This window comes from Apteryx mantelli, chromosome 20 (genome assembly GCF_036417845.1).
Source record: "Apteryx mantelli isolate bAptMan1 chromosome 20, bAptMan1.hap1, whole genome shotgun sequence".
Classification (NCBI taxonomy): Eukaryota; Metazoa; Chordata; class Aves; order Apterygiformes; family Apterygidae; genus Apteryx; species Apteryx mantelli.
This window is the reverse complement of record NC_089997.1, coordinates 13887552-13900159: the sequence shown is the minus strand read 5'-3', so window position 1 is coordinate 13900159 and position 12608 is coordinate 13887552. Positions and strand designations below refer to the sequence as shown.

The 12608-nt window shown below is 47.1% G+C and overlaps 1 protein-coding gene and 1 pseudogene across 1 annotated transcript; one reads left to right on the top strand and one right to left on the bottom strand.

The window, feature by feature from the left end:
- Window positions 1-12608, top strand: part of LOC136993807 (antigen WC1.1-like) — a 1003008-nt pseudogene that overhangs the window by 397959 nt on the left and 592441 nt on the right.
- LOC136993819 (uncharacterized) lies at window positions 5921-10245 on the bottom strand. Its single transcript, XM_067308765.1, has 2 exons — window positions 10120-10245; window positions 5921-8652 (listed from the first exon to the last, which is right to left on the bottom strand). The coding sequence occupies exon 2, from the start codon at window positions 8470-8472 to the stop codon at window positions 6385-6387; it is 2088 nt and encodes a 695-aa protein (XP_067164866.1). The 5' UTR covers window positions 8473-8652; window positions 10120-10245; the 3' UTR covers window positions 5921-6384.

Genomic DNA, 12608 nt, shown 5'->3' with positions numbered 1-12608 from the left:
TGGAGCCATCTCTGTCCCTGCCTGATCTTGTGCTGCTCATTTGCAGAGGCCTTGTGAGCCTAGAGTGCCTTGGCCACCTTGTGGTGTTACCGCAAGAGCTTCCCTGTGTGTCTGGGTTGAGGAGCCAAGGGAAGGCAGCGAGCAGAGCAGTGGCTGGGGAGTGTGCAAGTGGTGAGTGTCCTGCATGCATCTCTTCTTGCTGGCACTTGGTTGTATTGAGGAGAATAGCCAGGTGTGTGGGGCCGAGACAGTGTGTTTGTAGAGTAGGTGGCAGAGCAGAGGTCTGGCATCAGGTTGATGGCTGGTGCAGTGCTGAGCTGATGTGACAGTGTGGGAAACCCTTTGCAGTGGAGCTGCTGCCTCAGCTGATCTCTGTCCCTAGAAATGCACTAGAAATGGAAGTGGCATCCTGCTGCCATTGTGTAGGTGCTGCAGTGCAAAGGCTCCCAGCTGGGACTTGATGGTACTAAAGGAAGAGCAAGACCAATCGTTCCCTTTTGTGATTTGTCGCCAGGGTGGCAGAGTGGAGCTGTCCGATGAGCTGGAGAGAGTCTTGCCAGGAGATGAAAGCCGTTTGCAGAAGACTGTTCTGTATGGAGTGATAACAGCGTAATCGAGGGACGTGAGAGTGGCCCAGGTGAGCTTCTCCTCTGTGAAGGTTTGCACTTTTAAGATCCCTTGTGACTCAGTACCAGATAGGGCAGCAGCAGGCAGGTTGATGCCATTTGCACTTGTGAGGTGAGTTGTGCCTCTGCAGCTGGTAGGCCAACAGCATGGCCATAGCTTTGGTGATGATGGTGAGGTGCCTTGTGTCTCAAAGCCTCATAAACCGGGAGCAGGCCCATTGCTGCTGTTTGTGCTTTTGTGGTCAGTTGTGTATCAGTATGTGACTGCCGATCAGCATGCACATTGCTGCTGTTTGTGCTGGATTAGGGCAATTGTGCCTCAGTGCCGAACAGACCAGGAGCAGCTATATGGCTTCATGGCTGATGGTGAGGTCACTTCAGCCTCAGCACCTGACAGTGCAGCTTGCTGCATATTCCTGCTGTTTATGTTTGTGGAGTCATTCGGCCACAGTATCTGCTAGGTGACTGGCAGCCACATTGGTCCTTTTTGTACTTGTGAGGTGTCTATTGCTTCAGTATCTGATTAGACAGCATCAAGCACATGGCTGCTGTTTGTGGTTGTGAGGTCACTTGTGGCTCTGTGCCTGATAGGCCAGTGCTGCTCATGTGGCTGCTGTTTGTGGTTGTGATGTCACTTGTGTGTCAGTGCCTGATAGGCCAGTGCTGGTCATGTGGCTGCTGTTTGTGTTTGTGAGGTCACTTGTGGCTCAGTGCCTGATAGGCCAGTGCCAGTTGCATGAATGCTGTTTGTGGTTGTGAGGTCACTTGTGTCTCAGTGCCTGATAGGCCAGTGCTAGGATGTGGCTGCTGTTTGTGGTTGTGAGGTCACTTGTGTCTCAGTGCCTGATAGGCCAGTGCTAGGCCCATGGCTGTTTTTTCTGGTTGTTAGGTCACTTGTGTGTCAGTGCCTGATAGGCCAGTGCCAGTTGCATGAATGCTGCTTGTGGTTGTGAGGTCACTTGTGTGTCAGTGCCTGATAGGCCAGTGCTAGGATGTGGCTACTGTTTGTGGTTGTGAGGTCACTTGTGTGTCAGTGCCTGATAGGCCAGTGCTAGGCCCATGGCTGTTTTTTCTGGTTGTTAGCTCACTTGTGGCTCAGTGCCTGATAGGCCAGTGCTAGTTGCATGGCTGCAGTTTGTGGTTGTGATGTCACTTGTGTCTCAGTGCCTGATAGGCCAGTGCTAGTTGCATGGCTGCAGTTTGTGGTTGTGAGGTCACTTGTGCCTCAGTGCCTAATAGGCCAGTGCTAGGCCCAAGGCTGCTGCTTGTGGTTGTGAGGTCACTTGTGCGTCAGTGCCTGATAGGCCAGTGCTAGGATGTGGCTGCTGTTTGTGTTTGTGATGTCACTTGTGGCTCAGTGCCTGATAGGCCAGTGCTAGTTGCATGGCTGCTGTTTGTGGTTGTGAGGTCACTTGTGTCTCAGTGCCTGATAGGCCAGTGCTACGTCCATTGCAGATATTTTCAGTTGTGAGGTCACTTGTGTTTCAGTGCCTGATAGGCCAGTGCTAGGCCCAAGGCTGCTGTTTGTGGTTGTGAGGTCACTTGTGGCTCAATGCCTGATAGGCCAGTGCTGGTCATGTGGCTGCTGTTTGTGGTTGTGAGGTCACTTGTGGCTGACTGCCTGATAGGCTAGTGCTGGTCATGTGGCTGCTGTTTGTGTTTGTGAGGTCACTTGTGGCTCAGTGCCCGATAGGCCAGTGCTGGTCATGTGGCTGCTGTTTGTGTTTGTGAGGTCACTTGTGGCTCAGTGCCTTATAGGCCAGTGCTGGTCATGTGGCTGCTGTTTGTGGTTGTGAGGTCACTTGTGGCTCAGTGCCTGATATGCCAGTGCTGGTCATGTGGCTGCTGTTTGTGGTTGTGAGGTCACTTGTGGCTCAGTGCCTGATATGCCAGTGCTGGTCATGTGGCTGCTGTTTGTGGTTGTGAGGTCACTTGTGGCTCAGTGCCTGATAGGCCAGTGCTGGTCATGTGGCTGCTGTTTGTGGTTGTGAGGTCACTTGTGGCTCAGTGCCTGATAGGCCAGTGCTAGTTGCATGGCTGCTGTTTGTGGTTGTGATGTCACTTGTGTGTCAGTGCCTGATAGGCCAGTGCTGGTCATGTGGCTGCTGTTTGTGGTTGTGAGGTCACTTGTGTGTCAGTGCCTGATAGGCCAGTGCTAGGTCCATTGCAGATATTTTCAGTTGTGAGGTCACTTGAGTGTCAGTGCCTGATAGGCCAGTGCTAGGCCCAAGGCTGCTGTTTGTGGTTGTGAGGTCACTTGTGGCTCAATGCCTGATAGGCCAGTGCTGGTCATGTGGCTGCTGTTTGTGGTTGTGAGGTCACTTGTGGCTCAGTGCCTGATAGGCCAGTGCTAGTTGCATGGCTGCTGCTTGTGGTTGTGAGGTCACTTGTGTGTCAGTGCCTGATAGGCCAGTGCTGGTCATGTGGCTGCTGTTTGTGGTTGTGAGGTCACTTGTGGCTCAGTGCCTGATAGGCCAGTGCTAGTTGCATGTCTGCAGTTTGTGGTTGTGAGGTCACTTGTGGCTCAGTGCCTGATAGGCCAGTGCTAGTTGCATGGCTGCAGTTTGTGGTTGTGAGGTCACTTGTGGCTCAGTGCCTGATAGGCCAGTGCTAGTTGCATGGCTGCTGTTTGTGGTTGTGAGGTGACTTCTGGCTCAGTGCCTGATAGGCCAGTGCTAGGATGTGGCTGCTGTTTGTGGTTGTGAGGTCACTTGTGGCTCAGTGCCTGATAGGCCAGTGCTAGGCCCATGGCTACTGTTTTCAGTTGTGAGGTCACTTGTGTCTCAGTGCCTGATAGGCCAGTGCTAGTTGCATGGCTGCAGTTTGTGGTTGTGAGGTCACTTGTGTGTCAGTGCCTGATAGGCCAGTGCTGGTCATGTGTCTGCTGTTTGTGGTTGTGAGGTCACTTGTGGCTCAGTGCCTCATAGGCCAGTGCTAGGCCCATGGCTGCTGTTTGTGTTTGTGAGGTCACTTGTGTGTCAGTGCCTGATAGGCCAGTTCTAGGCCCATGGCTGCTGTTTGTGGTTGTGAGGTCACTTGTGCCTCAGTGCCTGATAGGCCAGTGCTAGTTGCAGGGCTGCTGTTTGTGGTTGTGTGGTCACTTGTGGCTCTGTGCCTGATAGGCCAGTGCTGGTCATGTGGCTGCTATTTGTGTTTGTGAGGTCACTTGTGTGTCAGTGCCTGATAGGCCAGTGCTAGTTGCATGGCTGCTGTTTGTGTTTTTGAGGTCACTTGTGGCTCAGTGCCTGATAGGCCAGTGCTAGTTGCCTGGCTGCAGTTTGTGGTTGTGAGGTCACTTGTGGCTCTGTGCCTGATAGGCCAGTGCTAGGCCCATAGCAGATCTTTTCAGTTGTGAGGTCACTTGTGGCTCAGTGCCTGATAGGCCAGTGCTAGGCGCATGGCTGCTGTTTGTGGGTGTGAGGTCACTTGTGTGTCAGTGCCTGATAGGGCAGTGCTAGGCCCATGGCTGCTGTTTGTGGTTGTGAGGTCACTTGTGCCTCAGTGCCTGATAGGCCAGTGTTGGTCATGTGGCTGCTGTTTGTGGTTGTGAGGTCACTTGTGGCTCAGTGCCTGATAGGCCAGTGCTAGTTGCATGGCTGCATTTTGTGTTTGTGAGGTCACTTGTGTCTCAGTGCCTGATAGGCCAGTGCTAGGCCCATGGCTGCAGTTTGTGGTTTTGATGTCACTTGTACCTCAGTGCCTGATAGGCCAGTGTTGGTCATATGGCTGCTGTTTGTGTTTGTGAGGTCACTTTTCATTCAGTGCCTGATAGGCCAGTGCTAGTTGCATGGCTGCTGTTTGTGGTTGTGAGGTCACTTGTGGCTCAGTGCCTGATAGGCCAGTGCTAGTTGCATGGCTGCAGTTTGTGGTTGTGAGGTCACTTGTGTCTCAGTGCCTTATAGGCCAGTGCTGGTCATGTGGCTGCTGTTTGTGGTTGTGAGGTCACTTGTGTTTCAGTGCCTGATAGGCCAGTGCTAGGCCCATGGCTGCTGTTTGTGGTTGTGAGGTCACTTGTGGCTCAGTGCCTGATAGGCCAGTGCTAGTTGCATGGCTGCAGTTTGTGGTTGTGAGGTCACTTGTGTCTCAGTGCCTTATAGGCCAGTGCTGGTCATGTGGCTGCTGTTTGTGGTTGTGAGGTCACTTGTGGCTCAGTGCCTGATAGGCCAGTGCTAGGCCCATGGCTGCTGTTCGTGTTTGTGAGGTCACTTGTGGCTCAGTGCCTGATAGGCCAGTGGTAGGCCCATGGCTGCTGTTTTCAGTTGTGAGGTCACTTGTGTGTCAGTGCCTGATAGGCCAGTGCTAGTTGCATGGCTGCTGTTTGTGGTTGTGTGGTCACTTGTGGCTCTGTGCCTGATAGGCCAGTGCTGGTCATGTGGCTGCTATTTGTGTTTGTGAGGTCACTTGTGTGTCAGTGCCTGATAGGCCAGTGCTGGTCATGTGGGTGCAGTTTGTGGTTGTGAGGTCACTTGTGGCTCAGTGCCTGATAGGCCAGTGCTAGTTGCATGGCTGCAGTTTGTGGTTGTGAGGTCACTTGTGTCTCAATGCCTGATAGGCCAGTGCTGGTCATGTGGCTGCTGTTTGTGTTTGTGAGGTCACTTGTGGCTCAGTGCCTGATAGGCCAGTGCTAGTTGCATGGCTGCTGTTTGTGTTTGTGAGGTCACTTGTGTCTGAGTGCCTGATAGGCCAGTGCTGGTCATGTGGCTGCTGTTTGTGGTTGTGAGGTCACTTGTGGCTCAGTGCCTGATAGGCCAGTGCTGGTCATGTGGCTGCTGTTTGTGGTTGTGAGGTCACTTGTGGCTCAGTGCCTGATAGGCCAGTGCTAGGCCCAAGGCTGCTGTTTGTGGTTGTGAGGTCACTTGTGTCTCAGTGCCTGATAGGCCAGTGCTGGTCATGTGGCTGCTGTTTGTGGTTGTGAGGTCACTTGTGGCTCAGTGCCTGATAGGCCAGTGCTGGTCATGTGGCTGCTGTTTGTGGTTGTGAGGTCACTTGTGTCTCAGTGCCTGATAGGCCAGTGCTACGCCCATGTCTGCTGTTTGTGTTTGTGAGGTCACTTGTGTGTCAGTGCCTGATAGGCCAGTGCTGGTCATGTGGCTGCAGTTTATGGTTGTGAGGTGACTTGTGGCTCAGTGCCTGATAGGCCAGTGCTAGTTGCATGGCTGCTGTTTGTGGTTGTGAGGTCACTTGTGTCTCAGTGCCTGATAGGCCAGTGCTAGTGTTATGGAAAATCAGGCTCGCCGGCCTCCATAACAGGGTCCAACCCTAGGTTCCTGCTGAGGCAGAAGTTTGAAGTCAGATTGAAGAAAAATAAAATTTAATGACATACGTGTGGTAATTACAGCTCGAGCTGGGTGCCTCCAAAGAGGGACCCTGAACAAAGAAATCCCTGGGGAATTATACCCTTACAATCTAAATTCCCCACCCCTTAAGCGATAGTTTGGACCAATAGTAATAGTTAGGTCTCGGTTCTTCCCCTTCTTCACTGGGCCCCTTCATTGTCTCTAGGCAGGCCGCTGCTTATCTTCAAGGTTGGCTACTCCTGCTGTCCATGTAACTTCTTTATCCCTCCAGCTTGAACCGGCTCTGGGGCCCCCTTTTACTTATCTAAGTAAAAGTTCACAGCAAGTTCACAGCCTGAGGCCTAAGGCTTCAGCAAATTTAGCTACTAATGCTAAGCAAGTTATGCTAAGCAATTAATTCTAGACAGCTTCAGTTCAATATTCTCTAACAGTCCTCCCTTTGTTTTTATTAAGCATCCCTGCTAATATGTTAAGCAGAGTTCTCGAAGCCTTTCGAGGCGTACTATCACTCTCCATAATCTTATATACAATATGGTTGTAAGCAATAGGCATAACATGGTCAAACTTAACATAACTATTACTGGGTGCAACATGTGATTATAGATCCCTGTTGCAGTTGGTGACCATCCCAGAAGAGTCTCCCACCAATGATATTCTCCATTCTTCTTCACTCTTTCCAAGATATGGAGTATCTCTTCTGCATCATGATGAACAGTGATTAGAGTTTTTTGTCCATTATTTCGGATGCGTTTTAACAGTTGACACAGGTCATCATGTTGTAGTAGTTTCTGTACCAATGTAAGGTTCATTCCGATGGGGGTAGGTAATAAATCTTGACTTAAGGTATAATTAGATTGTATTAATTGATGAGACACAACAGGAGCTGAAGAATTAAAGTCACAGCCCATAACTTTAGAAAAATTACAAACACAAATATTTGAATGATTACTTGTGTCTACAGTAATGTTATCTATGAATATAAGATTACAGAGAGTTCTCATACAGACACACCCTTTTCCAATATATACAAGTACAGTTTCAGGGGTTTCATCAGGGTGTATTTCAAAATGACAAACATTTTGTTCTGTATCAAGACAAATGTCTTGAGCTTTGATGGTATTACTCTCACAAATAAATCCTTGTTGTTCCCGTACAACACATGCGTTAACATCAACAGTTTGCCATTTGTTTCTGTTTCGTTGAGCCCATACTCTATGTTCTATCGGATAGAGTATAGTCCCATTGTGGCTTAATCCCAGCGCAATGATCGGGTATATGGTGTATACCGAAGCATTGCGTATTGTTAAGACAAAAGCTGTGGCCTTATTATCGATGGGGTTATAAGTAAAATTGACTAAGTACCACCAGGACTGGAATTCTTTTTCAAATTTAGTTGCATTATCCCAAATTACCTTTCGGATTTCAGTGGGTAAGGTGCCCTCTTCACCTTCCCTTATGATTGCTGCTACCATAGATTGCATCCACAGTTGCGCTTGGATACAACTGAGAGCTAGAGAAACATTAATTTGGACTGCACCAAGTGCATCCACAATCAATTGGTGGTCCCTTTCGTTAATTCCTTCCCACTGAGGCAATACATCAGACAACAGCCATTGGTTAGTTCCCAGTGCTAATAGGGAGGACCGTAATGGGTGTTCTAATTTGTTTAAGTCACTTGTTGTTGTGCTCAATTTATTTACGAGTACCTCGGCATCTATACTATTTAAGACTCCCAATCCTGTTCCTATGATACCGGTTACATCTCTCCTTGTTCGTCTTGAAGAGGCGAGGGTTCGTCCACGTAGCCATGCTAACCATCCTGTATAGGACGTTCTTAGGAATGGTGAACAAGCTGGTTTGATTGTAGAGATATTAATTTGCATTAACAGTTCTATTCGTTTAAGAGACCATGATGGATTAAATAACACTTGTTGTTGGCCTGTATTTTTAATCACATATGGTCCAATTTTGGAAATCAGTGGGGATAGAATTTTCTTATCCTTTATAATAGTAGAGGTATTTATGCTGGGGGAAACAGTTACAGTCGGGGCGGATGTTGTATTGAGCTCCATGATGCCTATTTTGAATTTAAATGATAATCCCACACTATGGTGAGCCCAGAGACAAACTACAAAAACAGGTTGTACTAGAGTAAAATTGTACCAACAGTCCAATCTTTCAGTAGCACAATTTTTCTTTCCTCTCTTGTTTGATTTGACTTCAGTCACAGAGATTTGATTTACCTTTTTATGGGTGGACCCATTGACCACCCGGCATCCTATCTTTATTTCCTGTCCTGTCTTTCCCAGGAGTTGAGGAAGTCGGTTAATACTATCCCAGCTCCATTCATTTTCTAAGCATACTTCAGCTCCACTCATGACTACAGTTACGAGGTTCAAGTCTTTATTAGATCTTAGTCCCATACTTCCGGTATGCTTAACATGAGCCTGGGACCATGGCCATTCTAAGGTTCTTTGACCACAGATTAAGAGGAACAGTACTGTCAGTGTTTGGAATAGTAATATGAGCACAATACTTCTGTCTGCCATCCTGTGAGGTGCGTGCTGTCACAGTTACTCAGATCAATAGTACCAAGAGTAATGCAGCGTTCCACTTCATTTGCTTCTTCTTCTTCTTGTTAGTGAAAGAGGTTTCTCAGGAATTATTCGTTTGGTCATTCACCACTCGTTTAACATGAGAATGGTGTATCCAATTTTCCTTTCCTAAAACTTTAACAGCAAAATAAGAGCTCAATAAAACAGTATAAGGCCCGTCCCATTTAGGTTCTAACTTGGATTTTCGTAAAAATACTTTAACTAAAACTTCATCCCCAGGCTGTATATCGTGCACTTGTATTTCAGGTGGTGTAGATTGATACCATTGAGCATACTTTTTAAGATTTTCAAACCTTTTTTGCATACCTATGACATACTGGGTTAGCCGTTCATCTCCATCCAACAGGCTGGTCTTAGCTGGGATATAAGTCCCTGGTACAGCTAAATGTCTTCCGAAGAGAATTTCTGCTGGTGTTAGCCCTATGGGTTGTCGTGGAGCATTTCGAACATCCCATAGGGCTAAGTTTAGAGCTTCGGGCCATTTTAGGTTAGTATGTGTACATACTTTTGCTATTTTTTCTTTTAGTGTTCTGTTCATTCTTTCTACCTGTCCTGAAGATTGTGGGTGGTATGTAGGTTTTTCCCTATTCCTAGTGATTTATATAATTGATCGATTATGTTTGCTGTAAAATGGGCGCCCCTGTCGGAATCAATGGCTTCTGGAACCCCATACCTGGGTATGATTTCTTTTAGTAAGGCTTTTACTACCCCTCCTGAGTCAGCCTTCCTTGTTGGGAAAGCCTCTACCCAGCCCGATAACTGATCTACTATCACTAACAAATGTTTGTACCCATTGGCGGCTGGCATATCCGCATAATCTACTTGTAGCCTTTGAAAAGGGAAGTAGGCCCATGGTTGTCCCCCTAACTCTGAGCTTGGTTTGCTGCTTGAGAACTTTTGGCAGGTCGGGCAGCTGTTGGTTATTCTTTTTGCAGCAGCGTAAATTCCTGGAGCTGCCCATACCTTTTGTACCTGGTTGGCTACCTCCTCTGCTCCTCCATGAGCTTTATCATGGAACCACCTAGCTACAGTAATTACATATTTCTTTGGTAGAATTGGCTTTCCTCCAATTGTCCATATTCCATCATCATCTTGTTTTGCTTCCCACTTTTCCCATTGTCTTTTCTCTTCTGCTAAGCAATCTTCCTCATACATGGTTTTGGGGTCTATTAAATTTGGCCATTCGCTCTGGTCCGTCATTGGAACTGCAACCATACATTCTCTCAAAGGTTGTCGGGCTGCCGCCTTCGCGGCGGCATCAGCTAAAGCATTTCCTTTACTAATTTCTGTAATGTTTTTAGTATGGGCTGGGCAATGTATTACAGCAATTTCTTTGGGCAGTTGAACTGATTCTAGCAAATTACGTATTTCTTCTCCATTAGCTATTTTCTTTCCTGATGATGTAAAAAATCCTCGTTCTTTCCATAACATCCCAGTGGCATGACACACTCCGAATGCGTATTTTGAGTCGGTATATACATTTACTCGCAGGTTCTTACCCATTTTTGCTGCTTGGGTTAATGCTATTAGTTCTGCCCCTTGAGCACTTATAGACGGAGGTAAGGGATTAGCCTCAAGTACCTCAAAGAGGTTGGTAACAGCATAGCCTGAATGACGTCTTCCGTCCAAATAGTAGGATGATCCATCTGTAAACAGAACTAGGTCTGGGTTTCCCAAAGGTTCGTCTTTGAGATCCTCCCGGGGCTTGCTCGAGTTGGCAACCACCTGTTCACAGGAATGATGAGGCTCTCCATCTTCAGGTAGGGGCAATAGCGTCGCTGGATTTAAGATGTTGCATCTCTTTAAGGTAACATTATCTGCATGTAGTATTATTAGTTCATAGCGGTGAGCTCTCTGTGGGGACAGTGATTGGGTAGCATATTGTTTCATTAACAATTCCACTTCATGTGGCACATACACAGTCATTTGGTGACCCAAAACTACAGGTCGTGTTTTTTCAATAAGGGCTGCTGTAGCTGCTATTGCTCTGATGCATCCTGGAGTGCCCTTGATTACCGCGTCTAGTTGGGTGGAGTAATAGGCCACTGGTCTACGGTGAGGACCTAGTTTTTGAGTGAGTACTGCACTTGCTACTCCCTGTCGTTCATGAACGAATAATTCAAATGGTTTACTATAATCTGGTAGTCCTAGAGCTGGGGCTGAGACCAATGCCCTTTTTACAGATATGAAAGCTTTCTCTTTTTCTAGACTCCAGGTCAAAGGCTCTGTCTCCTCCTTATTTGTCGCCTGAACTAAAGGTTTGGTAAGTTCTCCCAACCCGGGGATCCATGGTCGGCAAAATCCCACAGCTCCTAAAAATCCCCTAAGTTGTTTTTTTGTTATAGGGCGGGGTATATCAAGAATTATCTTTACCCGTTCTGGATCAATCAATCTGTGTCCCTCCTTCAAGATAAACCCCAAATATTTTACCTCTTGTTGACACAGCTGGAGCTTGGACAGAGATGCTCGATGTCCTTTCTCAGCAAGAGCGTTACATAGAGAAATAGTGTCTTTCAAACATGTCTCGTAATCTTTACTTGCTAATAACAAATCATCCACATACTGTATTAACACTGAATGTCCTGGAAGTTCGATATCTGCCAGATCATTTTTAAGTATACGTGAAAAAATAGTCGGAGACCCAGTAAATCCCTGTGGTAGTCTAGTCCAGGTCAATTGTTGTCCCCTCCAAGTGAAGGCAAAAAGATCTTGACTGTCCTCAGCTACCGGTATACTAAAAAAGGCTGCTGTTAAATCAATCACGGTAAAATAAGTTGCCCAATGGGATATTTCTGATAATATAGTTGACAGGCCAGGAACTACTGGATGTGGAGCAATTACATGTTGGTTTATAACTCTTAGGTCTTGCACAAACCGATACTCCGGATCGCCATCAGAATCCTGCCTATTTTTTCTCACTGGCAGAATTGGAGTGTTGTATGGGGATTCACAAACTCTAAGGATACCCAGTTTTAGATAGTGATCAATTTGCTTTTGGATACTCTTCTCTGCTTCCTTTGGGATAGGGTATTGTTTAACCGCGGGAGGTAATCCTCCCCTTGTTTTGATTGAGACTGGACTAGCTGATTTCAATAGTCCAACATCCATTCCTGAAGAGCTCCATAACTTTCCAGGAACTGATTCTAAACCTGTTGGAATTTGCAGATTAGTTGACTCTGGTTCTGGTGTCTCAGCCAGAACACATGAGCCCATTATTATTAATTTCATCCCTTCCGGCTGTAAGCAGATCTGAGTATCCAGGGCTTGTAAGAGATCCCTCCCTAAAAGGCAAAAGGGTGAATCCATGGAAATTATGAAACGTCCCCACACTCCTTTTCCTCCAATAGTGAGCAACAAGGGCTTAGTCAATGTTCGTTCGCCTTTTCCCATTACTCCCTGTATTGTTATTTTATCTGATGACTTACATCCTTTAGGCTCAAAATTCAGAAGAGAAAGGGTAGCTCCAGTATCCACTAAGAAGGGAATTTCTTGACCTGCTATATTTGCCATTACCTGCCCCCTGAAATCCAAATCTATATCCCATAAATTTACCCCAATTCCCACGGTGTTTTCTGGGTCTCCCATCTCCTGTCATTGTGGACTGGCTGGGAATTGCCTGGTGTCATTCCCAGTACTCGGCTGTCCCATGCCATCCCTTCTATTCCTAGGCATGTGGGGTCTCACTGGGCATTCCTGCTGCCAGTGCCCTTGTTCACCACAATAATGGCAATAATCATTAACTCTTAAGCGTACAATACGTTCGCTTTGGTTCCGCCTGTCTCCTCTGACCCTTGCTCGTCCCCTTCCTCTAGTTTCTTTAAACTCGTCTCTTAACACAGCCGCTAACACACTCACTTCCTCCTTCTTCTGTCGTCTCTTTTCTTTCACCTTCTCTTCTTCTCGACCGTTATATACAAATATGGCTAAGCGTACTATTTCATCCATAGACTTCCCTGGCCAGTCAGGAACATGTTTAGAAAAATACTTTTTAATGTCCATGGCCGTTTGATCTACAAATGTAGAAACTATTAGGGGCCTATTAGCCTTGGCTTCTGGGTCTATCCCCCCTC